General features: G+C 42.5%; 2 protein-coding genes across 3 annotated transcripts in view; one reads left to right on the top strand and one right to left on the bottom strand.

The window, feature by feature from the left end:
• The window catches only part of LOC105691372 (metalloproteinase inhibitor 4), a 49,705-nt gene extending 41,636 nt beyond the window's left edge, over positions 1-8,069 (top strand). For both annotated transcript variants that reach the window (XM_048660088.1, XM_012409787.3), the window contains exons 3-5: positions 2,487-2,569; positions 4,450-4,680; positions 6,235-8,069. In XM_048660088.1, the coding sequence (XP_048516045.1) occupies positions 2,487-2,569; positions 4,450-4,680; positions 6,235-6,456 (536 nt within the window). In that variant the 3' untranslated portion in view covers positions 6,457-8,069. The remainder of the gene's footprint in view (positions 1-2,486; positions 2,570-4,449; positions 4,681-6,234) is intronic.
• The window catches only part of LOC105691327 (synapsin), a gene marked incomplete at its 5' end in the record, with an annotated part of 93,613 nt that extends 70,183 nt beyond the window's left edge, over positions 1-23,430 (bottom strand). Inside the window, 5 exons of the mRNA XM_012409728.3 lie at positions 9,520-9,624; positions 9,888-10,023; positions 11,146-11,399; positions 19,341-19,680; positions 23,288-23,430. Coding sequence (XP_012265151.3) covers positions 9,520-9,624; positions 9,888-10,023; positions 11,146-11,399; positions 19,341-19,680; positions 23,288-23,430 — 978 coding nt within the window. The remainder of the gene's footprint in view (positions 1-9,519; positions 9,625-9,887; positions 10,024-11,145; positions 11,400-19,340; positions 19,681-23,287) is intronic.
• Between the last annotated feature and the right edge of the window lie 820 nt (positions 23,431-24,250).

Here is a 24,250-nt window from a genome sequence, read left to right as displayed (position 1 = left end):
CGATGGTCTCGCCATCCTATCCAAACAACGTGTGCGTGCATGCGTGTATAGAGAGATCGGGATTTATCTGGAGATCGAATCATATACGGGCCCTGTATTATTCCTCTGCACGGGACTGCGCGCCTCCGTTCGAATTTATGAAGAAATAAAGATGAGAAAAGAAAGAAGCGAAATGAGAAAGCTCGGTATTCGGGTAATCATTGTAATACTCGAGAAAAATAAATGGATAAATACGAATAATTAATATGAAAAAGCAGCCCATCGATGCGGATAAAACGATGAAAATATATTCATTATAAACATCTCGTTCGTTACCGTGAGTTTACAATGTCAGAGTAAACTTGTCAGAGTCGTAGCTACGGATATAAGCGTCGATCTGCGCCGGAACAACCGGGAAATAGAGTCAGAAAATTATTTCGTTACGACTTCAACGAATGTATGTAGTACCTACTTGTATATATACCGGGAACTTGCTTCCAGTTTATCGCCGGAGAAAAATTACATAATTTCAGAGGTTTGACCGTCGGTGTGAATACGAATCAATCGGTACGTATCGATTCGGTGTGTACCGCGCTATCGTCGGATGTAATTATTCTTGAGCGTCTTCCTCATTAATTTCTCTCCGTTAGAAGACACCCGATTCGTTGTTCGATAAACTTCTACTCGTAGTTTATAAAAGAGATTTTTATACGGAATGAAATTTATCAGAAAGCATTATCGGAAATTGTGTGCGGCTTCTTTGATCAGAGATACAAATCTGTACACCCACGATTCTTGGATACATACCACGCTTCAAACATTCCGTCATGATATTTCCAACTTTCCAAGTACGATAAATTAACCCAGAAACGAGCCACGGTGCAACGTTATTATCCGAATTAGTATTAGTCCGTGAATGGAAGCGCGTTCACGCGCGTACTATACACGCTAAACTTTACGAGGATCCTTGACCCGCTCCGATTTGTCTCGGGTCCAGACCGCAATGATATGGTAATAATGGTCGTACGGGGCACTCTCTTCGATAGAATCAATCCGAACGTCTCGATTCGCGAGGCTAAAAACTTTGCGCCTATCAAGCTTTTCAGGAAATGAAATCTAATTGAGAATCTGGTGTGATCTTTATACTTGATCAGCGATGACAAGAACCTGTTTAAGAACTCGCGTCGCCAAGGAATAGCAGTCAGTTTCGGTAGATCGAAGTTTCGCTCGTTGTTCACGGTATTTCTCGTCGGGGGATGCTATAATTTCCGGAGTCAGGGGCGATATACTGAAATCCGAAGAAGTCAGACATTCTAGTATTTCTCAAAGTCAATCAAAGTTCGGAGTTTCGCTAAGCCCGCAAACGTTGAGCTTCGATTTCAAAGCGGAAGGGGTTTGGCTACGAGGGCGTCGCAAACTTCATCAAATATTGCTACTTTCCGTTAGAAAAGAGGGCCGGAGATTTTAGAGGAGAAGTTACTGCACCGCGAGAAGCTGTGTAAAGGAATGAGATCGCTGGTAACCCCGCGTAGGGTGCGAGATAACAAATATAGAAGCCCTCTTAGATAAATATGAAAAAAAAAAAAAAAGTACAGATGCCAGTTCGTGAACGAATGATCGGCGAACCATCGATTCGAAAAATTCGCAAGTTCTCATTCCGGCGAACGCTGAATCTCCGGATGAAATACGTTCGTATTTGCTACGAGCGCAAAAATAAAAGAGAGAATGTTCGACAAGATTACATCACCGTCTGCGAATCGCATTCAATTAGCATAATTCGACGATTTCGCGAATGCGGCAAACGACACCGTGACGAATGTAGAATAACTCGAGTCAGTTTCAGTTGATGTGTTATGAAAACGCGGAACGATTATGTTTATGCACAGTCAATCTCCGTGGACAATTCTTGTATTTTTTTTTTTTTTTTTTTTTGGATTCTACTTCAATGGGTATGTTTCTCGTCCGTACTCCGTCAACTATGTTGTCACAAATTATGGTCATTAGTATTCTCGTTACAACCTCCGCTCGGTTACAACGAAATCAGGTATTAGGGATAATGCAACAACGCGGAACTGGTACTCGCGGGAGTTTCAAGTTTCGGCTGCTAAACCATGCATGTGACCATAATCTATACGACCGTAACATCCTACGTACTACACCCTCCGTTTGTTCTCTGGGGGCGAACAACTAACGAACATGTTTCGTCTCACGAGTATACGACTACCTTGACAGGTTGGGTCTCTCGGTATTATACACCTCAGTCTCGATGATCTAATTACCAGTAATATCCGAACCGCATAAATATCCACGACCTCTGAATACCGTTGCCGAGGAGTTTGCCCGCCAAGTTACGAAATGATCAATTACAACGAATCTTGAAATATAATTTAGCGTTCGGACGACGATGAATTATTCAAAGTATAACGCCGGAGCGCGGACATAATTTGCGTAACGGATCCTCTTGATATACCATATTCATCTTTGATTCGTTTGTTTTTCTTTTCCAGTTGTTCTGGTGAGAGTGATGAAGCACATCCCGGGAGGAAGTTACGAGAGCGCTTACAGAGTGAAGGTTCATAAGAAGTTCAAAGTAAGTTGATTTCGATCACAAGTATGTCAGTCGAAATTACTAAACTCCGCGTAGCAAAGGTTCATAATGAAGCACTGGGGATTCAAATTCATGAGAGAATCCGAGACGAAACTGCGATTTCATGATAACAATGTATGTACGTAGCACCGTAGAACGGTGTAAATGTGAAAATTCATTAGATCCAGTGCAGCGGAATAGGTGCAGCGGGAGTGGCGTCTGTAGAAATACGCGGACCGCAAAGCAGCAATCTTCTACACGGCGTTTACGGTTACGACTGTGGTTACCGGGGACCTATTACGTCGCGTGCTTCGCCTCCGGAATAGACCAGTTTTATATCTTGATTTCACCCACTTGTGGTTCGCTAATCGACTCCTTACGAGGCTCTACCCTCTACTGCAGCGATATACGCGCCGATACTTCCATCCTTTGTTTTCACGCTACACCTCGCGCTACACCCGCGATGCAGTCGCGACATGTGATGCGCGAACGTAAAAAAAATGATTCAGACCAGTCGCCCCGAGGATATAACGCTAAGAATGTCACGTTTTTTGTTCCCCAATTCATGGCGCAAAGATCTATTCTAATGGTACATAACGGGGCTTTACGGGATATTCTCTTCTCGGCTTATCTTTCGCCTCTGAAATTCTCGGGACATTCGACGACCCGCTCTGAAATGAGATTTTCCAGCGACGCGGCGACGCTCTCCGACACGCACCTTGCTCCACCATTGTTATCATTCTCTAACTCGTGTTGCGTCATGTTATATTGTGAGATATGTTCAAATTATTCATACTCCGACGCCTGATACCAGACCCGCAGATTTGTGTCGCAATTCGTGTAAAGGGTCTTTATCCGACAGACATACGCCGAAGCGTTGAAATAACGTTGCAATGGTTGAGTTTTGGTAATCAATGACTCTCGGTAAAATATACGGTGGAGTCTTCGAATTTCGCGAAATACAAAGGACCGCATCGTACCGCGTTTGTATGCGTATCGAATCGATCGAGGTGCAGCAAGGTTCGCAACCTAGCGAACGAAGAATGCGAGCAGAAGGCGATCGTTATACCGTTAATACTCATCTGTCGTGTTGGGAAACCGACGAGTCCGACGAATCGACGGATGTTTGAGGTTCCACACCCACCGAACAATTAGCGGGGATCCGACCCGCCGCGCCGGTCTCGTTCCCTTCTGCACCGGACATAATCAATAACATCCATCAACCGTCTGATTCAAATCCCCGTCGATTCTCTTTCGTTTCTCTAGTATCCAGATGAATAAACTGTATGAAAAATTACGCGCACGAAGACGAATTTGGGCTTGAAAAAATCTTTACGAGCTTCACGAAGTAATTGTTTATTTTGTTTTCTGTAAAGAAATGTTCATCATTGATGAATACGTATGCGAAGAATCGAAGAACCAGATTTTAAATAAGGGAAGCTTTTATATTTCTTTCTTTCTCCGATTCATTATGCTTCTTGGTTCCTTTGATCAATGAGTCTAAACGTGGAAAAATGTAAAAACTCTCGCAGTACTTTGCGAGACCGGTATAACGTTATCATATGTTATGTATCGAATCCCACCTGGAATCCAACGTCTGGAGCGAGTGCAATTTGAAATTACGCTGCTACCCTCCGGGTGTTGCGGTGGGCGACACTTTCTCCAAGATGGCTGTCACGTCGGTTGTGTCGCCGGTTGTATATTACACCCAGGGATAGAACAGACGTGCCGCTTGATCTTCGCGAAACGATATATTTTCATATTTCATTCTCCAACACACCGAAAACGGTGATTTTTTTTTTTTTCTCATAAGTACGAGTAGAAGAAACAAAGATTCCAGGACTCGCAGCTTAACGTTTCCTCTTTTTTTTTCCACTTCACAGTTGAGCGAAGCCGCGGAACATGCGCTGAAGGATGGGTACATTTTCACCGCATCCAGCGACGGAATGTGCGGAGTGAGTCTACAACGTGGATGGACTTACGTCGTCAGTGGACAAGTAATCGAAGGGAAGCCCCGAATCAACCTGTGTGGATTGGCGATGCCTTGGCCCCAGGTTTCGGCGCGACAACGTAAAGGATTCAGAATGCTTTACCACCACAATTGCGTTTGCAACGTGAGTACCTTCGACCGTAGGTCTCGAACCAGTCGACGTTCCAGATTTTCTTCCTCAGACTACATTTTAACGTCGAAGACGAAGCGAGAAGCATTGTCCTAGTCTCCGTTTAAACACCTCCTTTCACCCTTTCCGCCCCCTTTCGGGTCTAGTCTATCGGAGAAGTTTATAGGTGAGAAGCGTCACCCGGACCCGAGTCACCGCTTAGCCTCTCCTTTTCAACCCTTCTCTGTGACAATGTGGTCTCGTCTCGCCTTTCCATTTTGCTGTAGTCAATGCGCGTTACTCGCTAAACAGTTTCTGGCGAGCGCGTGCTTGACTGCGTTTGAAAGTGCCGACCTTTGACCAAATCGGGTGCGTCGAAATTATCGGGTTCACTCTATAGTGAGATTGAATTCCGCCATCTCCGGGTAATGTACGTAATTGATTACTCTTCCCGCCAACGATCGTCGGACGCGTTCGATGAAATTCTTGCGAAACAGATCCAAGTATCGTAGTATTAAAACGTGTGACGGGTAATGGAAGTAACGAATGTAAATTCAACGACCGTAACTAGAATATAAATCACCGAAGAATTCGATTCACCTCGGACGACAGATAGACGAAATCAGAAGAAAATAATAATAATGATAAGGGAAACAAAAAAAAAAAAAAACGTTTCACCGACGAATAGACGAGCGGATAGCTTGGTACCGCCGAACAAAAGTCTTTCGTTTCTCCGCTCAACTGATTGTGAGTCCCATTCCGGTGGATTTCAGATGTCACTTACTACTTCTTCGGATTCAACCGGTCTCTCTGGTCTCGTTGGCCGACGGCTCCGGGGTTCGGTCGTTTTCTTCATTATATACTCGGAATCTCCGGAAGTCGAGGAATCCAGGAATCCAGTAATCAGGAACAGGAGGGCTTTGCTCGATCCCCGTCCAATTTCGCAACGCTTTCAGACGGCAGCGTTGAATAATCGATTCTATTGAAATCGAATGAGGATTTTAATTGCCTTTATAGTTTCACCGTGATTATCCGCGCATCGCAAAAATCACCGCAAGTTCTTGTACAAACACGAAAAGTGTGAAATTGGAATTTTATACCTCGGGATCTTTTGCATCGCAATTGGAAAATTGAAACATCATTGATACGTGCACAAAGATATTATTCCATGGTTTCCATATCGTTCACATCAAAAAAATCCGACTCGCCGCGATTAAGATGTTATAATCCATGCTTTCAACGAAATAAAAATTCTCACCCACAAATCCTGTCGTTCTCCCTCCCCGTTGCCCCGCCCCGCTTGAAAAAATACCTAATTGCAGAAATGCTGCGGTTTAACCACCGAAGCTAAAACGGAACATCTTTCCCGTTACAGTTGAAGGCTTTCGATGCTAGCAGCAATATTTCAATATATCTATGCTACCAGATATGTACATGTGTCGTATCTGTCATGGTATACTACTCTGTGACCTGTACCTTTGTAGGATACATCTATATATGTATATAGAAATGCTATCAATGGCGCTTTGAAATCGAATTCCGAACATAAGCGAGTTCTGAATGTTTCAGATTCAATTCACGCCGTGGTATCACAAGGGGTCCGCCCTGGATAGCGTGGCGGGAAAACGATGCCTGTGGGAAAGCTCCCCCGGGCCTCAGGACTGCCAGGAACAGCACGGTCTTTGTATGAAAGGACCAGCAGGGTGTTCTTGGTTCCCATCGGTCGCCTACAAAAATTGCATCAAAGAATTCCAACGCAAACGTGAACAACAACGGACAAGAAAACCCTGATCGCTTCGATCATCCCGCTGCACGTGTGAACTAACGATTAACCATTACGCAGTTTTCACGAATCGGTAGTTTTTTCTCATTTTTTTTTTTTTTCTATTTTTTGTTTGTATTTCATTTTTTTTTTTTTTTTTTTTTTTTTTTTTGCGTTAATTCATATGATTCTTTCACGGCCGCATTTCATCCCAAAATTTGAGGAAAATTCATCGACCCGACGCCGCACACTAACGGTAGAAAAAAGAAATCTTTGATTCAAGCGAGTCTTTTATATTTTCAAGAGTAATTCATGTACGACGAACTGAATAGGATTTCGAGTGGTGTCTATGCGCGATGCGATCGAATGAACCGTAAGCTCCGACTGACCGTCAGCCCTCGGGCTGATAATTGACGTAACCCTCGACGACGGAGTCATTTACGATTTGAATTGAGCTGATTGGACGTTCCTCCGGTCAAATCGATGTGTATATTTCTGTTTGGGATGGACCACGGACGTAGGCATGATCACACGATCGCAGGATTAAGTGGTGTATTTCAATATGAAAAAGAGAACGACCGAAACTCGAGTCGTTTCGGTTTCGATTATGTGTTGGAAATACCAGAAACGTAAGGTTTGGCCATGCGGTGTCCACTACGTGTTGTAAATATTGAATAAGCTTATTGTATATTGTGTAACGTTAAATTATTGTCTCTACTCTATAACCCCGTAGTATACATATTTTTAGAATGGTAAACTTAAGATACACCTACTTTGCGTGCTTCTATATGAATATTGTGCCTGAATTTTTTTTCTAACTCATCTTCGAAGAGAATTTGCTGCTCTTTCCCGGTTTTTCTTCATTTCCTTCATATTCTCACGATTGGGACTGTAGCATCATCCCACCGTTAGCCACGTGGAACGTGACTAATGAGTTGGATTAAATTTAGTACAAAATACTAATACCAATAGTTAGTATTTAATGATTGAAAAATAATAATTTCCGACGTTTCTCGTTCAATATGGTTTAGGATAAATACGTGTGCGCTCAAAGGGTTGGTTTCGCAATTTGTTCAATTTATCCGATCACCTACAAACATTTCCCCATTTTACGAGGCTCAAAATTAATTACACCTGTCGCGAAGATGAGGTAACCGTTAATCCTTTGTTCGGGGTGATCACCGATATTGGAATTTCATTCGGAAAAAAATGTTATCGCTATCGGTTAGCAAAAATTTTCACAAATTATTAATCAATCCTTTGATTTTTATAATAGATATAACTATTTCAGTATTCATTACTTGTTTCATTTTTCTATTTGTATATCTGAATAAAAAATATACGACTGCTTGAATAATTGTATCCATCTGAAGAATGATTTGCTGCAGCTACCAGATGAAAGGTGTTTCAGAAAAAAGCAATATTGTAAGGACTTAACACCGTAAAAAAAAAACTGAGCATTGATTACCATCCCATACTAATCGATAAAAACTGAAATAGTTACATATAATTTAAGCTATATTATCATATTTATAAACCCATAGATAATTAAGTTTGATCTAAGAAGCATATGTACTCTGAGCACTGATACAGAACTTTAAGAAAAAAGTATTGTAATAAATAAAATAGATTCGAATATCTAGCAATCGGAATCATTTACCGTCCGGTAACCCATATAACTTTTGATGAAAAATGGTTTTTCACAACTACGATCTGATAAATGTGATAGAATTCCATCGAATAACTTTCGTTCATCCAAGAGGAATCTTATACTTCAAGTTTAATAAAATGAGAAATCAGTGCCAATGTTTACTACCACTGTACGAAAGAGTTATGAAATTGTTTTTACTGTGCCATGGTAAAATTTCACTATACACGTTCGAGTAGTCTTCAAATATCCATCGATATATCGTGAATGGATTGCTTTAAAGAAATGAAATAACATTGCTCAATCAGCGCAGGAAATATTGACGGTGATTCAAAAGTGGAGGGCAGGATGTTTTTGGAAAAGGGCGAGTCAAATTTTGCGTTAGAGGCACGCGCTGCTGACGCATCTAAAATTTTTCATAAAGCGAACGGATTTTGATAAAAAATGCATCACACGTGTTGTGGGGCTAAGTATACACCGTGCTTCTGAACGATCGACGTATAGATATAAGCGTATGATGAGATACGATGGAGAATAGGGAATAAGATCGCGTGCCGAGAGTTCACAATATTTACTAACACTACATATATGAATTTAGTTATAAAGGGAAAACTTCTTAATGGCTCCTTTCTTCATTATCGAAGTTGTTTAATAAGTCAGTCTATTTGAACCTCCTGCGCCGTTGCTCAGAAACCGGAAAACACGCGAAAGACTCGCGTCTTGAGGAGTCTCAGAAACCATACTCAGACCTCATATTTTTTCCGTACTTTCACGTATTATCCATTTTGTTGGAAACAAATTACATGACCACGATCCGAATAAATCTCATCGAGATATCCTGGATGTTTCACTTTTCGGATCGATAAGTTCGCGATAACTCGATCAATTTCATACAGATAGACCAATTTGACTTTGAAAAATCGGATTCCTGAAATCAAGGCATTTTCGAATACCGTAGAAAACCTCTAAAAAAAAAAAAATTCGAATTCCGGACCCAATTTAAAGAAAGATCACTTCTTTCGAACAACTTTCGACCATAAGTTATGGTTAGTAGAACGAACGGTAAGGAAAACAACGTCTCGAAACTAGCGCTAGCTGGTAAGATATTCCAGTAATCTTCAGCTATTTATGCGAAGAAAAACACACTTGGTGGTGGATCCTTGGTTGGAACTAAGACGCGAACTAAACCAAGAGAGCTTGCGGAAACAAGGCATTTCTTCACTCGAGTATTTGGTTACCCAGAACCTGCACCAAAAGATACGCAAGATATTGTCGTCTTATTTTTAGCTAAAAATCGGACGGGCGATAACATTTGCGGCTACGCAGCGGGCTGATTGTAAGTTTGGCTGGACCCAAAATCGCAGCGTTGAAAGGTTCGGGTTATCGTCACGTAGTCCGTACACATACGGATATGATATAAGCGAAAATTGAAACGGACACTCACCATTTCGCGGTGGTTGGGATAATAGGTTTGCTCGATAAGTGGGAAGTTGTCTCTTCCCAAATGGCGCTGCAGCCCAACCAGGTGCGCGAAGACCCACGGCTTGTCCTGAAACCAAATTGATTTTGCACCTCCCAAATAACATTTATCAAACTTATGTCCTAAGTACATTACACGAGCGGATGGAAAGCACCGAACCGCATCCGCCGTGCGAATGATAACGGTATACCCCCAAATTTTAAGTTCCCAATTTCATGCAAAATATCAAATCGGATAAGACAGTTTCGAAATACCCTCGAATAAAAGATGATGAAAGCTCCAAGTTCACGAACGAATGAAAAGAAGAACCTGTACAATTTTTTATTTCTTACTTGGAAATTGTAAATGGCAGTAAGATTGTTAACGCTCGGAACGCCGCCGTACATCAAACCCAGTAGCAAATTCTTGTAGTCTTCTCCGGCGTCGCGTAGATTTTGACGAACAAGGACAAAGTCCGGTTTGAAGGATCTGAAGAAACGAAATTTCATACATACATAGATAAAAAATACGTACCTATATGTACTACATCGGTTGGTGAGAACAAAAAAAATATTTCGGAGAATCTCCTATCCACTGATTCGAGTATACGAGAAATTCCAACTGATGTTAACATGCCTGCAGAATCGGCAAATCGTCCGAGAAATGAGGTCTGTTGTATATTGGAAAAAATTGCACGAATCTACGACATATTTGTAAATGATAGATATAATGGATGTATAACGTATACGCTCGACGTATACGAACACAGAGCGAGCAGCTATCATCGCCTTCACGATGAGTGCGATGCTGTAGAGTATACGTAGCTATAGTATACGTGTAATATAAAAGCTGTAAACCTTGACGCCTTTTATAGAACGCGAGACTTAATTACCGCGCACACCGCGTGGGTGGTACTACATGCATTAAGGACTTCCTCCTCCTGCAACTTTATGAACTCTGAATTATTTATGCCCTCCTTTTGTCACGGTTCTGAGGCACGTCATGACCTCGTGGTTTTATTTCTCGCCACTATATACCATGGTATATATACTATAATTTAGTCCGCCATTATTACGACCGAATTCAAAAGTCGAGCTTTTTTTTACGGTGTATTGATTATTCAATTTTTCAAGGTGATACCCGAATATCAGACAGGACGTTTCCACTCATATTCCGTAGTTTATACCTTCCTTTATTATATTACGTGGCATTAGGTATATATATAACGGTCGTAAATCGGAATCTAGTTCGTTAGAGTAAAAGCTCCGAGGTCGACGGTGTAGCGGCAGCTGTGCCTGAGGTTTTCTGCAACCTCAAATTGCGCGGGGCTTTTAAGGTGAAGATTCAATTTCAACTGTTTGACCTGCAATTTACCACCAAGTGTCTGCTGTGTACACATTCATTAGCCCATCTCAAGCGCGGGTATTTCGCGGTCCAAGTTATATATAAGATTCGTGGCCCCGTGGTATAGGGTTATAGCATGCCAGCTCTCTTTCCGGTTCCGTTAATTCAGCTCCCTTCAGCCAACTTGATCCAGGCTATTTTTTCTCGCGCGGTACTAACCATATCGCGGATGAATTTCAACTCGGTAAATAAATTGGGTGTACTTACCGAATTACTTTAGTCCCATTACGAAAAACGGCCATTGAAACGATCGTTCCGGCTTCACTTGCGGTGAGCGAAAGCTCCCGGAATTCCGCCTGTTCGACGCGGATTTCATAATCACCGTGGAGACGACGTCCCCTGAAATATTTACTCCAGTCGGTATTCTGATCGTCGACGACCAGCAGAATGAAGCAACGATCTTTGTTGTAAGAAGGACCTCGTGTAGCGCCGGAAACCGCTGCACCCAAGATGGAAGCACCCTGCAACCGAAAGAAGGAAGAAAAAAGTTGAGAAATGGGATAATTTTTATTCACCTCTCCGGTTCGTGACTCCGGTGAATATTTCAAGCGAATAAAAAATTACAATAGCACACGTACATTGGAACTAACCACATCGTTAGACTAACGAGACTCACGACATATGGTAAAGGCGGTATACGAAGTTGCTCCGGAAATATACTGAATTGTCTCTAGATCGTTTCAAGCTTTTTTACCGCACAGTCTATCGCTTGAATTCTCGTAATTGTTGCCAGCGAGCAATCAACACTCCTCGCTTGCGACCCACCAATGAAATAACAGCAGACATCGAAAAATGATGCGATTTCAGTTTTTTTTTTAAAAATCAACTATCCTGAAGAATTAAATGCCCGCTCGAAAACGCTCTGCTCTACAATTACTCGATATGCGGCATTGGCAAATCCATAGGGAAAGTCAAATTCCCAGTATCGTGCGGTAGCTCGTCGAAAAATCGATCGGTACATCATTTGTCGGAAGCTCGTATACCTAAGTGGGGATAATTAATTGAAAAACACTGGTCGAATAAAATTGAGTTCCCAATTATAGAGAATCCGGTCGTTCAATATCCCATATAATTGACTATATGTGGTTAAATTTGTCGGGCGGATAAATGGCCCGTGTTTTGACGATATATTGGAGCTCCAACCGTGTTGTATTTGGACAAATGATTAATTGGGCTACTGAAAAAAAGAAACGGGGAGTTTATTATAATATTGCATCACTTGCAACAATATAATAACTTCCCTTCTTCCGTTATGGACACCTCCGCGGTGCCCTCAGATCGACCGACAAACCACTCGATTGCGGAGAGACGTTTCAATCATCACCGACGACAGAGCCCTATGCACACTACGCTTTAACTCAAATTTCGCGGCACCTCGTACTGACCCATATAACGCGAAGCCAACGAACTAGACCCACTGGAACTCCGGCATTTTCCTATTTTCCTTCTCCCTTCTTCGTTCCCCCGACATGACCTCGACGAAAACCGACTCGAAACGCGCCTCTCATAAAATAATGATAAAACTTCGTCTTTGGCAAGGCTGGGGTAACATGCCTCCGCCACCGCGGGCGTGCCTAAATTTTTTATGAGGTTGTCGCTCGGATAGGGTGACTGGCTACCTGGGATATAGCTTCCTCGTTCTTTTTGGTCTCGTTCTGTTTGCCTTCAAACCTTTCAGCCTTCGGACTCCGGCATCCGAGCTCTACCTACTTCTCATCTTCGCGGTGTGGGTCCACGTTTCCCCGCGTTACCATCTCATACCTTACCCTATAGCCTGACTTTACCTTACGCCAAATTACCTCCTCCTGCCAGCGCCGCGAGACATAAGCGTGTTTTATTTCCGAGCAGAGATTACACTGTCTTCCAATTACCGTTTTGAGTTCCGTTTGCGAGACACGTACTCCGTGAGCCAAAGAGGACTGGGGTGAAGGGTCAATGTCCGTTTTGTTAAAAATGAAATAACGTCCATGTCTATCGTTTGTTCTCTCTTAAATCTATTTACGCAACCGTGGATTTTTTATCCGGGTTCTCTTCTCTCTTTTTTCTTTTTTTACACAGCTAAAAATTGTAGTGAGTCAACGTGAGACATAAAATCCGGCTAAATAGAAAACACTTTTCGTCAAACGAGAGAAAAATAAAAAATTGAAGCCTTTCTTGCGTTCGCTTGGAAAAAAAATGTTCTCACCATTCCGAAATGTGCTAACGATACTCTAAACCACGGGCAAGTTGAACAACGATAGTGAACTGGACTCGTACAATTCTTTCAATATTTTCAACGCTTTCGTTCCAACTACAAGGTCAGCGAGAGAAAATAAACTCCCAATATGATCATCATGTCAAAACAGAGTCCGTAGATTGAAAAAAAATAAATCATACCAAACGGTCCCTTTGCCGTGGTGGTTTATCGGAGGAGTTGGAAGTGAGTGAAAAAAGAGAGGCTTGTAACTAACGGGCGGGGTTGGATTTTGTTGAAAGAATTTCACCGGGACGCGTATAGGTATAGTGGTAGGCAACGTGAGTCGATTGAATGAATACGACCAATTTGATCTAACCATTTATCCCAAGGGCAACAACAACGCGCGATATCTATGGTCAGAGTTAAATTGATTCGAGGAACGAACGAGAAGCCTTCGGAGTCGCTTAAAGCCGCCTAATTCGGAGGTTGTGTTGAACAATAGTTGAAGAGGAGTTTCGCAAAGACGCTTGGACCGCGGGGCAACCCTGTCCGAAGTTGTTCAACTTTTACTCATTGTCCACTCGTGGGTAAAAAGTACGATAGTGAACTACATAAGTTTATACAGGTGTATAGTCATCGTTAAACGCTGGTGTGTGTACGTAGGCACATAGAATAACGTACAATGGAAGTTCTCCTGTTGATATAGACAACGGAATTGCGGTAAGAATAAAGTCGAGGGTTGTCTGTCTCGTTTTTGGCCTCAGGGATTTTTTGAGACTATTTTCTTCGAATCTATATTATCTACAGAATTTGAAGATACCGCAATGGCCGTACAACGTTGTATTTATCGCGACGGGGACGCGCCGCTTCAGGCGTTGGAATTACCGTTTCTGTAAGTGGCTGTTTTTTTCTTTTTTCACGCAGCGATAGACCTATAGCTCAGACGAAAGTGACGATAACAAGGACTCTCTTACGAAGAAGGGTGCCTGAAGTTTTCCAGGAACGCGATGTCCCGATGTCGAAGTGCTTTGGTATGTATATTGCCGCTACACCCTTCTCACACTACAAAACAGCTGCACGAATGTGAAACGCGCCCCAAAGAATTTCGCCCGAGTGAAGCAGCAGTTTCCATGACAACGATATTACGCTTTAACAGAGTTGCGAGCGTCTGACGATCCGTTTATCAATTTCCCTTAACTTATTTATATATTTTCTGCACATTCTGTTTCTCTTTTCATTCATAATTAGAACAATGAAATGAAGGGGGTATGTGAACCCCCGCTTAGTCGGCGCTAAGTTCACACACGTATACGGATATCGAAGCACAGACCTCACATCTGACGAATGATTAAGCGCGCGTGGAAAGTATTATCGAATTACTATAACTAAATTCGAGGAAACGAAGCCTGTGAAGCAATTTTCCGGAAAAATTAACTGGAATTTGATAAAACTAATTTTCTCGGGATTGCGGGAGACCCCCGGCTATGCGTATTTTGCATATCCCGAGAACTGTATAGTTCGTGCATACGTTCACGTACACGTATATGTTGTATAAAACCATGTGCATATCTATGTAGCTCCAACAGTAACATATTGCATATGAGTGAACGTGATATAGGTCAATGATTACGACGAGGGTGCACAATAATACGGCGCGGCCAAGAAACTGCAGAAAAAAGGAAGACCACGTGTTCGACTACGTCACGATTTTCCCCAAGGATATTCCGCCCGGTTTTGCCAGGTTTTCCCGCGACCGTGTATTAACGTCGAGGAAATGGTATTTTTGCACTACATACGTACCGGCCGTAAAGCAGCAGAGAAAAGGGGAAGAAATTTCAAGAGTAGAATTGAAAGCTCGGGAGTAACGGTGAATTCTTACGTTTTATTACATTTTTTTCCACCTCTGCTGTACCCCGTCTCTTATTTCTCATTTTCTCTTCCGCTCGTAACCCAAATACCACCGGGAACCTTCAAACTTTCTCGAATCATTCGTAAATACTTTTCAAAAAATTTCGTAGGGACAAATTTACGTGAGCGTAAAGCTCGCGAGTTACATCTGCGGATACGTTAAACGTACCGTGGGGTAAACGAATCCTCCTCAAACAAATGATGGGCAGATATAACGCGAGGGCGCGTAAAGTTCGCTCGGTTCAAGAGGCCCCGACCATAATTTCGAGCAATAGAGCTTTCAATTGGTAAAAAGCTCTGCATTAGTCATGAGAATAAGTCAGTAAACCGTCTAACAGAAGCCATATTTCATGTCATCATGAGCCATAAATGCGGCTAACAGGCCTCCGCACGTAAATTACACCCCGTAAATAACATGATCTAGGATGTTCTTGTCGTTGAAAATGTCGCGTAAGGCAAACATTCGCAGATTACTATAATACGCGTAATGGTACGAGCTTACGAGTCTGTAGAGGTATGGGAACAGCACCACTGTAACCGCTATCCGCGTGGCTCGGCTCGACTCGAAAAGCTCTTTTTGCCGAATGGAGGCGAACGTATACTTCCATACGTATCTACGGTACGTACGTACGTATAACACCTGCAGAAATTTCGCTGACAAATTGAAGCGTTTGCCTGTGATTATAGAATGTAGTTATACGCCGGCGAAAGAAAGAGAGCAAAAAAAAAAAAAACCGGGAAAAATTTTTTGAAAAAAACTTAGCGCCGGGTGTGGTCCGCAAACTGGATAACGGGCACATGCAAATTGGCAAGCTGCCTCCACCATTTTCCTATATATACCTATATATCCACACTACGACTGCACGCCAATTTGCATAAAACTCCAATTAGTTAATGCGGTTCTTTTTTTTTATCGCTGCTTCTTTTGACCCGAAAATTCTCTTTCTTACACCGCGAGACGCGAGCTCGCCGTCCGGCTTTTACTTTGTCGCGATAAATAAGTGCAGTAAACCTTGCACAACCTATGGAACCAACTGCAGTAGCCACATCGGTCAGCGCATGGTATATCCCTGGGGATTAGAAGGACCTGACGAAGAAACGGACAAGCTTTGAAGAAGGAATGTTGTCGCCTCGTCGTCACTCCCAACAACGAAATTGATCCGTGGCATGGAATGAAATAAATGCAGAGTCGAAACTTCTTGGAAAATCGTGGCAAGAGTTTGTTCGACAAACAAAGTTCTAGTTGAGCTTAACATGCGAAATTTCGTTGTTCGATCGGAGAGATACCTCCTAGTCTTTCTTTTCAATTTTGTTTTAACACGGAAATTTTCTCTTCTCCGAATGTACAGAATTGTGAGAAAAGTCTCGCGAAGGAATTTCTGCTGGTTTTTTTTTATCGTTTTTCAACCCCGCGATTCTTGGGGTTTTTTGCGGATTGGAATGGCTGTCAACTTTTTAGCGTGCATCGCAGACCGTACTCAACGTGACGGTATGGCAATTCGGATATTGCAACCTGGGCGTTTTCAAATTTCTCTCCATCCCAAGAGATGTTCGAACGCGTAGACGTTGCGTTGCCAAGGTAGAAATTCGCACAAAAGAAGTACATATGGATATATCCGTCAAAATTACGTGTGAAATGTGTACTTTTATTTAGGTATATCTAGAACAAATGGGACTCCGTGACGTATGTACGTACTCGTACATACATGGGTATACATATAGAAATGTACGTGGGTATGAAATTTCAGATATCTCGTGCTGCAGGTTGCTCCATACTACGGATAACGTATAGTAATCATATTATGTGGTGATTTGATCCGGATAAACAATGGCCTTTGTTCCGCCACTGTATTGATGATATTCAGACCTTTATCTGTTCGGTGCAGGATAAAATTTCTGATGGAATTTTGAAAAACTCCCGACAATTCTCTCAACAAAATAAAAACGTCGTACTATAAAATCGATAAGTTGTGTAATATTCGGGAATTGTTTGCCCAGTTCACAGTTCTCTTTTCCATTCTCGAAATATCATAAACCGAAAAAGAGTTTTACTTTTTTTTTTACGCTCGGAATCGTATGTGAAAATCATGTTGCCGTTTCGCCAGACCGTGCAAAATCCATGACGACTTCCGGCCATAAAATAGATTTTTAATTCGAACGGGGTAAAAGTGAACTTCGGGGTCGAAAATTTTGAACGGATCTTCGCTGTTCCGGAGCGGTGACAAATAATTTTTGGTACACCCTGTAAGTTTTCGATGTCGGGGAAAAAGTGGAGATGCAAAGTTGAAACGTGTATTTATAGAAAACGGAAGGGGCGAAGCTATATTTGAAGGATACTCACAGCTATCGATTCTCATAGTGGAAGACAACCACCGCTCGTGGATATCCGCCTCTTCGATGTGCAATTGATTTTATCTCTCGCCTGCAATACCTACCGAATGACAACGTTCGCTCTCTATAAGGGGGTTATATTTAAATTTCCGATAAAGGAGAATAAAAAGAAGACTACAAGAGGCTGCTCCCCTGCAATATGTCCTCTCGACGAGCACCCGCACCGAGACTTCGTGTCTGCATCTTAAGACCTCCGACAATGACACTTCACACTCAAATTCCATTTCCCTGCTTTTCGCATTACACCATCTCATACTGCACTGCGATTAATCAAGCGAAATCAACTGCACGTCTCTCCTCGTATTAAATTTAAATACGAAAACCCTATGGAACGGAATTTTAAACGTTTCAATTTAAACTCAACTACCGCGTGCAGCGAGCTCAGAAAGAAAAATATACATAAACCAGCATATGTAAAGTGGTGTCATACTTCGTTTCTGGTTGCAGGTCACGGTATTACGGTATTGCGTATGCAATAAATTTAAACCAATAACTTTGAGTCGGTAGTACAAGTTTTTAAACACCGCAGTCCGCCTCTCGATGCTGCCTATCGTCTGCCCGATTATTTCAGGTGTGCCATTAATTACTTAGCACGGCTCGTTTCTGAAATGAATTTAATAGGAAATATTATATGAAGTGGAATCGCGAGGGCGGTTCCATATGGCTCTATTACTGAAACAGCTGCTCTTTGTACGTACCTGAGATCAAAGGAATTTAATAAATGTGAAGAATTTATCTTGTCTTTTTTGTTTCAGTTTCTCAAAACTTGCGAAACTTGAGTAATGATGAGAGGTGAAGATCCGAGTTATGATACACAGTAAGTAATCCGAAGTATAATTATCAATCAAGATCGTTGTCGAGTGCCCGACTAAGGAGCTCGTTTTAATTTGCCAAGACCGAAGGACCGTGAAAAACGGTGGCTTGAATTCATTTGTTCAGCTTTGCGATTGAGCGTTGAAGGCAAAGTGTCTGCCGATAAAAGTGAAAAGCTTACGAGCGCAATTCGCGCGGACTAACGTGAGGACTTTCTTTAAAAGACGCTAACTTCTCAATCGAATTAATCGCCTTCATTCCACGATTCGTTGCTCCCGAATTTCGCGGTGACAGCGTAAAAAATTTCATTCAAAAAAGACAAAAGAAATACACCACGCCATCTCGTAACCCGAACGATTTTTCCGAATCGCATCTCGATCGCGGTAATACAAGCACAACCCTTAAAGTAGTCCGTACGTACGCCTAGAATTTCATCAACGAAAATCTCTATCCGCCAAGTTCGAATCCACTCAAAGCTCAGACGTACTATTTTCCCGGATTTTTTGTCCCTCTATTATGTACCAGTATTTGGAAGCGGTTTCGAGATCGTCGAGGTATCACGTGAACACACACACACACACACACAGGCCTATTGTCTCTGCACTACCACCGTCGAATTTTACGTTCATCCCTTCAAATCTAACGAGACAAAACATCGGCTTATATGTACGTATACGTATAATAATACTTTATTATTAACGACCTTTCGACATCGTCAGCGACAAGGAGACGCGAGCTTACAGCTTAACGTCGCGAACTTACCGATCTAACGAGGTCACCGAGACGGCGATAAACAACTGATTGCGATGAATAAACCCCTCGCGTGGCAAGGGGACACGAGGGGTGAGTTTCCCAGATACATGTTAGGTGTCGACGGCTATCACTGTCACGTGTATAACATTTCAACGGTAACGTATACGCTCAACATTCCAAAACTCGTCTTCTCGCAATCACCGCATATATATCGTCTATGCAGATACATCGAAAGATTGACGAAGTCTCGCAATCAGCGAAAAAGAAGGGACGATAAGGGGAAAATCGTCCCGCGTTACATTTTTACGTTAGAAATGGGTCACCGGCTGAGGTTGCTGTTTACTCTACAAAATTAACTCACCTGATCTCGAGCAGCCCCCGTGAGACTTTGGACCCTCTGGAGAAGAGATTCTCTTGTTTTAGCCGGCGATGAAGGAGCGCTGGTTGTCCTGGAGCTTGGCCGTAGATTGAGACTCAGATCGCCACCGCCAGCAGGTTGCTGGGTCCCAGAGGGTGCCGGTGGTGCCCCAGGAATCGGTGGTTGATTAGGCGGCGGAGCCGGCGTCGGTTGCGATTGCAAGGGGCGTTCGGATGACAGACTACCCTGATAAGACTGCGAGGAGTCTTGTTGGCTGACGGAAGTCAGCCCGGAGCTCGCATCGTCGTCATCCAACTCCGAGCTTAGATCGCCCGAAGAGAATCTGCGGGAGATTTGATTTTTCCTGTTTTCTTGTTATTAGAATAGGCATGAAGCTGTGGCGGTAAATTCAAATACTATGCACTACTCGCTCGAACAAAGGTCGACGAACCGAAACGCATTCAAAATCGCTCGGATCAAAGTTCAATGGGTATAAAAAATTGGCACGAATCGCAGACAATGCGTTGAATGTAAAAGAAAAGAAAAGAGAAAAAACAGAATTACATGGATGCCGTTGCGCAAATTGTGATACCTAACGAAATATATGAAAACAAGCGAACAAAGGGAAAAACAAAATGCCAGCCGCATAGTTTTCGGTAGCGTGGAACGTTTGAAAATTCGAACAAAGCAATTACAGGCGATAGGAAATAATTTCAACGTATACGAGAACTAAGGCGGAAACTCGCGTGGCTTCAATTATTCACGAACGCGCAGCTTCTCGTGAAATATAAATGAATATCAACGTCGACAAAGAGGCGGTAGCCTTCTTCGGAATTAATTTGCAATAAGGGTATCTTTGTTTCTCTCTCATATCTCTCTCTCTCCCGATCCCTCCATGCGCGCTCCGTCTGTTTCGATAAATTTATTCCGACCGCCCTCACCATGGCGCGACCAAAATAATGGATTCTCAATTCGTTTAATTGGCTTTATGCATAGAATTATTTATTTATTTACTTTTTTTCTCTTCACTGAAAACGTGGCGAACGCAAGCTGCATCGAATTACGCACGAATACCACCGAACCGTTTCACATTGGACTGATTCCCTTTTTTTTTCCATCTATTGATTATTTTTCCTCAATTTCGTATCGCGATCTTACGTTCGTTTCCGTCGCCTCGATCCGCGATAATTACGATTGTTATTATTGCTGTAACAACATTCGTTCGTATATTCCAGCGGTTTTCACGGGACCTAAATTTGACCGTCGGAGTTTGAAAAGTGCGAGGCTTTTTTCAAGCAAGAGCGAATTGTCCTCTGTAGTCCGCACGGAGACACTCAATGTGTCTCCGTACAACGTCTGCGGCATATTCGCTGGAAAGAGAGACGACTGACGTATCAGCGAGAGCAAATTCTACATGACAATATTATAATGCGTCCGGAATGATCTTCGGAGTTAGGCTACATGAGACGTACATTCGTACGTGTACACAGCTAACGCTTCTTACACCATACTTCGACATCACATGCGGAACTCGTGATACATTATGCAATGGGATTTCAGGAATTCTCATGCGAGCTGACCGAACGGCGGAGACAAGTGAGACGGAAAGAAATTTCGGTATCGTGAGAAACACGAGTCTGTGAAAAAATATTATCATCGGGATTTCGCGGTGAGTGACGGCGGATGTTTGTACATCGCTAATGGTTCCGATTGCACGTTTCAAGTTTCTTATTTTCACGACGAAGTTCTGAAAATTCGATCTCCAATTTTCGCATTATCCCGTTAAAATTTTGAGGCGTATCCACGCGTATCCTTCTGCATATGATCAGAACGGACAATAATTTTCTCGCGCGAAGTGCGAGTGAACGGGATGCCGTTTGTTACTTTTACGTCACTCGTACCGGTACAGGGAAGTGTTATAAGATGAAAATATATATTGGAAGAGGCTAAGCCCGGGAGATTTTGATTGGTCCGTATATAGAGTTGCGAAGAGCCTTGTAGATATATCCGCGTCCGCGAAAGTTATAATTGCGAAGAAAATTAATCTGCTATTCTTACGCTTTAATAAAGCTCTGCGAAGGGTCTCAACAAAGTTTGTTCTCGGCACACACCCCACTGCTGAACATAGCAAATATATAAGGGCCAAGTTGTTACTAGATATTATGGTATACAAAGAAAAACGCGTTATACGAAGATAGAAAGTTTTCACGTTCTAAATTTCAATCCGTTAAAGAAAACATACCGCGGCGCAAACCCCGTCGCGGTACATATCGTCGAGTCGGAGTGGTTAACCCGGCAAAATAAACGAGGTTACCATTTTTACTGGAGCTCACGAAAGTAAGGGCGACGGCAAAAGAGAACGAGGTTGTACGTGAAAACGAGCTGCAGAGAGTGAGTAAAGGACGGATGAAGGTGAAATGTGAATGTACCCGTTGAGAGGTTCCGATTGGCTATATATCCTTGTGTACGTACTCCGATTGTGCAGACAATGTAAAAATCTGACGTACGTACATGTGTTATTATTATTACTATTGTTATTGTTGTTATTATTGTCAATGGTACGACGTTGGACGGTACGCCGAATTGTTAACCGAACGAGTTTTACCTGGAGAAGGAATAAGCCCGATTTTTCCCTCCGACTTTTCGACTCTGATATAAAAATTTGGCAAAGTGCCCATTCGACCGTCTACTTCGGATATAGGCGTACTTATGCCAGACCGACAGCAAACTCTGTTAGGTACGAAAATTTCACCGGAAGATTCTCGAGCTTAGACGGGCGATCGATTAATTGAATGAGAATAGTTTATCCGTTCGCGATATCGCGATCTTTTCAAGGGAATGCACCCAGTTTGTAGCTTTACGCCCGTCTAAAAATGGAGTTTCATTCAACACGTCCGACCGGATTCGATATCTCCTTTCGTATAAAGAATAATCAAGATCGACTATCTTGATTAATGAACCGTTGCCGCGCGTATACCACAAGCCGCGTAGCACCGAAGAAAAGCTTTTATCGGCACTCGAGCGGCTAATGATTACCACCTACAAATCTTCGCGGGTAAGAAAGAAAAGAGGGAAGCAAAAACAACGAAAGACAAATTCAGAAGCATTGTAAAGATTGACCACTCGGACTGGACTGCGCTGGAGAGGTATACGCGAACGTTTCGCGATAAAATGAAGCGACGAAAGAATAAGAGAATCGCGGTGCAAATTCGCGAATATCGGAGAAGTACGGCGAGTCGCTCGGTGAGTCGTTTATCACCGGGTTAGGGCTTGACTAACAATAAGAGTTGAAAATTGAAGTCACGGCGACGAGTGCCGTGGGTCACAACCTCATTACACGTCTGTTATTGCGATGCCATCGGCGTCGCATTATGTACGAACTATGGGAAACTGAATTGCGTCCCGATCACGATCGGCGGACTCGACAGACGTAGAAGATGAAAAACGGAAATTACACCTCGCGCGGCAGCGGGGGTAGCAGCTAAATAAATGAACGATAGGCGGATAGCTTAGCGACGACCGTAACATTGCTCGTGCAATACTTGTTTCCACTGTTAGTAGACAACGGCGAGTTCGTTGGTCAAAGAGAGATGAAAATTTCAATTTCAAGTACACCGCGTTCACGATGTATCTTACTCGAGAATGATGAGAAGTAAAAAATGTGAGTGGGTGAGACGGTGCCAGAAAAATTTACCAATTGTAAATTCAATGTATTCGTAATAGTTCATACGCGAGAAATTTTCTGCCGCTGAATAGCGAAGTATTGTGCAAAAACAGCGGTCATGCATCTCGCCAAAGCGGAAAAGAAAAATAAAGTAAATAAGAGCGGACGTGCTTGATATATGCGAGTCAACTGGTGCGATAGGAGAAAAAAATTTACTTTTCACTTATACGTAACGTTGATATAAAGCTATACGTGAAACAGCATATAGAATTAGAGAGAGACTCACCTCCGTTTCAGGTAATTGACATTTGAGGTAAAAGATTGGCGGAAGCTGGAGAACGAAATGTTGCCGGGTGTAGGTGCGTTGCCGCAATACTTGGCGCACCCGCCTCGACCGGTAATTTTGCCGGTTCTTCTTTTTTCACTGACTCAGGAAAATTTGAAAACTCTGGCGCGGCGGTGACTTGCAACGTTATATTTCACCCGCGCGATTTTATCTTCGTACTTTCTTGTGCGTTAAGGATTTTTTTTTTTTTTTTTTTTCTTCTTTTATCTTCTTATTCCTGTTTCTGACAACTTTCGATGTAGCGTTGCCTTTCCGATGTTTTAGAACGATGAACTTTGTGCTTCGATATGATCGAGATTTTGTACGTTTATTGAATCGTCCCGGGTCACGTCGTCGTCTTGTTCGTCTTTTTTTGTCCTCGTCTTATTTCGTGTCGTCGATAGTTCCGTACAGGTATGTAATAAGCTTGAAAGTAAAGTAATTGGAAATTAAAGGGTGAACTAAGAGAGGTGAGGAAGGAGAAAATAAACAATCCAAGTTTAAATCTGTAACAGAGAAAAAGACAAAATCATCGTCAGCAAATTTACACGCAATACAGGGCTTATCTAACATTTTAATAAAAATTAATTATATTGACAAGGATCGTACGACGTATCACACTAAAGCGACGATCTCTTAATTTTCAGCGTCAAGATAACGCCGATTACGGAATCAGTTTAATTTTCTCTGTTTTTTTCCTCTTCCAACTACCGCGTACTACTACCGACGTGTAACATCGTTATTCCGATTCCCTTTGCAACGGTGAATAAATTTTCGAATGCAAAATGAACCATCGCCCTATGATATGCCGCGGATGCAATGAATATATTGGTACGTTTTCCCTTTTTTTTCTCTTATTCTCTATTCTCATTCCCTCATTCTTCGACATGCCCGAGATATTCGCGATTGCTCCGGCACTCCGGA

This window comes from Athalia rosae, chromosome 1, assembly GCF_917208135.1.
Source record: "Athalia rosae chromosome 1, iyAthRosa1.1, whole genome shotgun sequence".
NCBI classification, from domain to species: Eukaryota; Metazoa; Arthropoda; class Insecta; order Hymenoptera; family Athaliidae; genus Athalia; species Athalia rosae.
The sequence above is the reverse complement of the archived record's forward strand: the minus strand, read 5'-3'. Positions and strand labels throughout refer to the sequence as shown.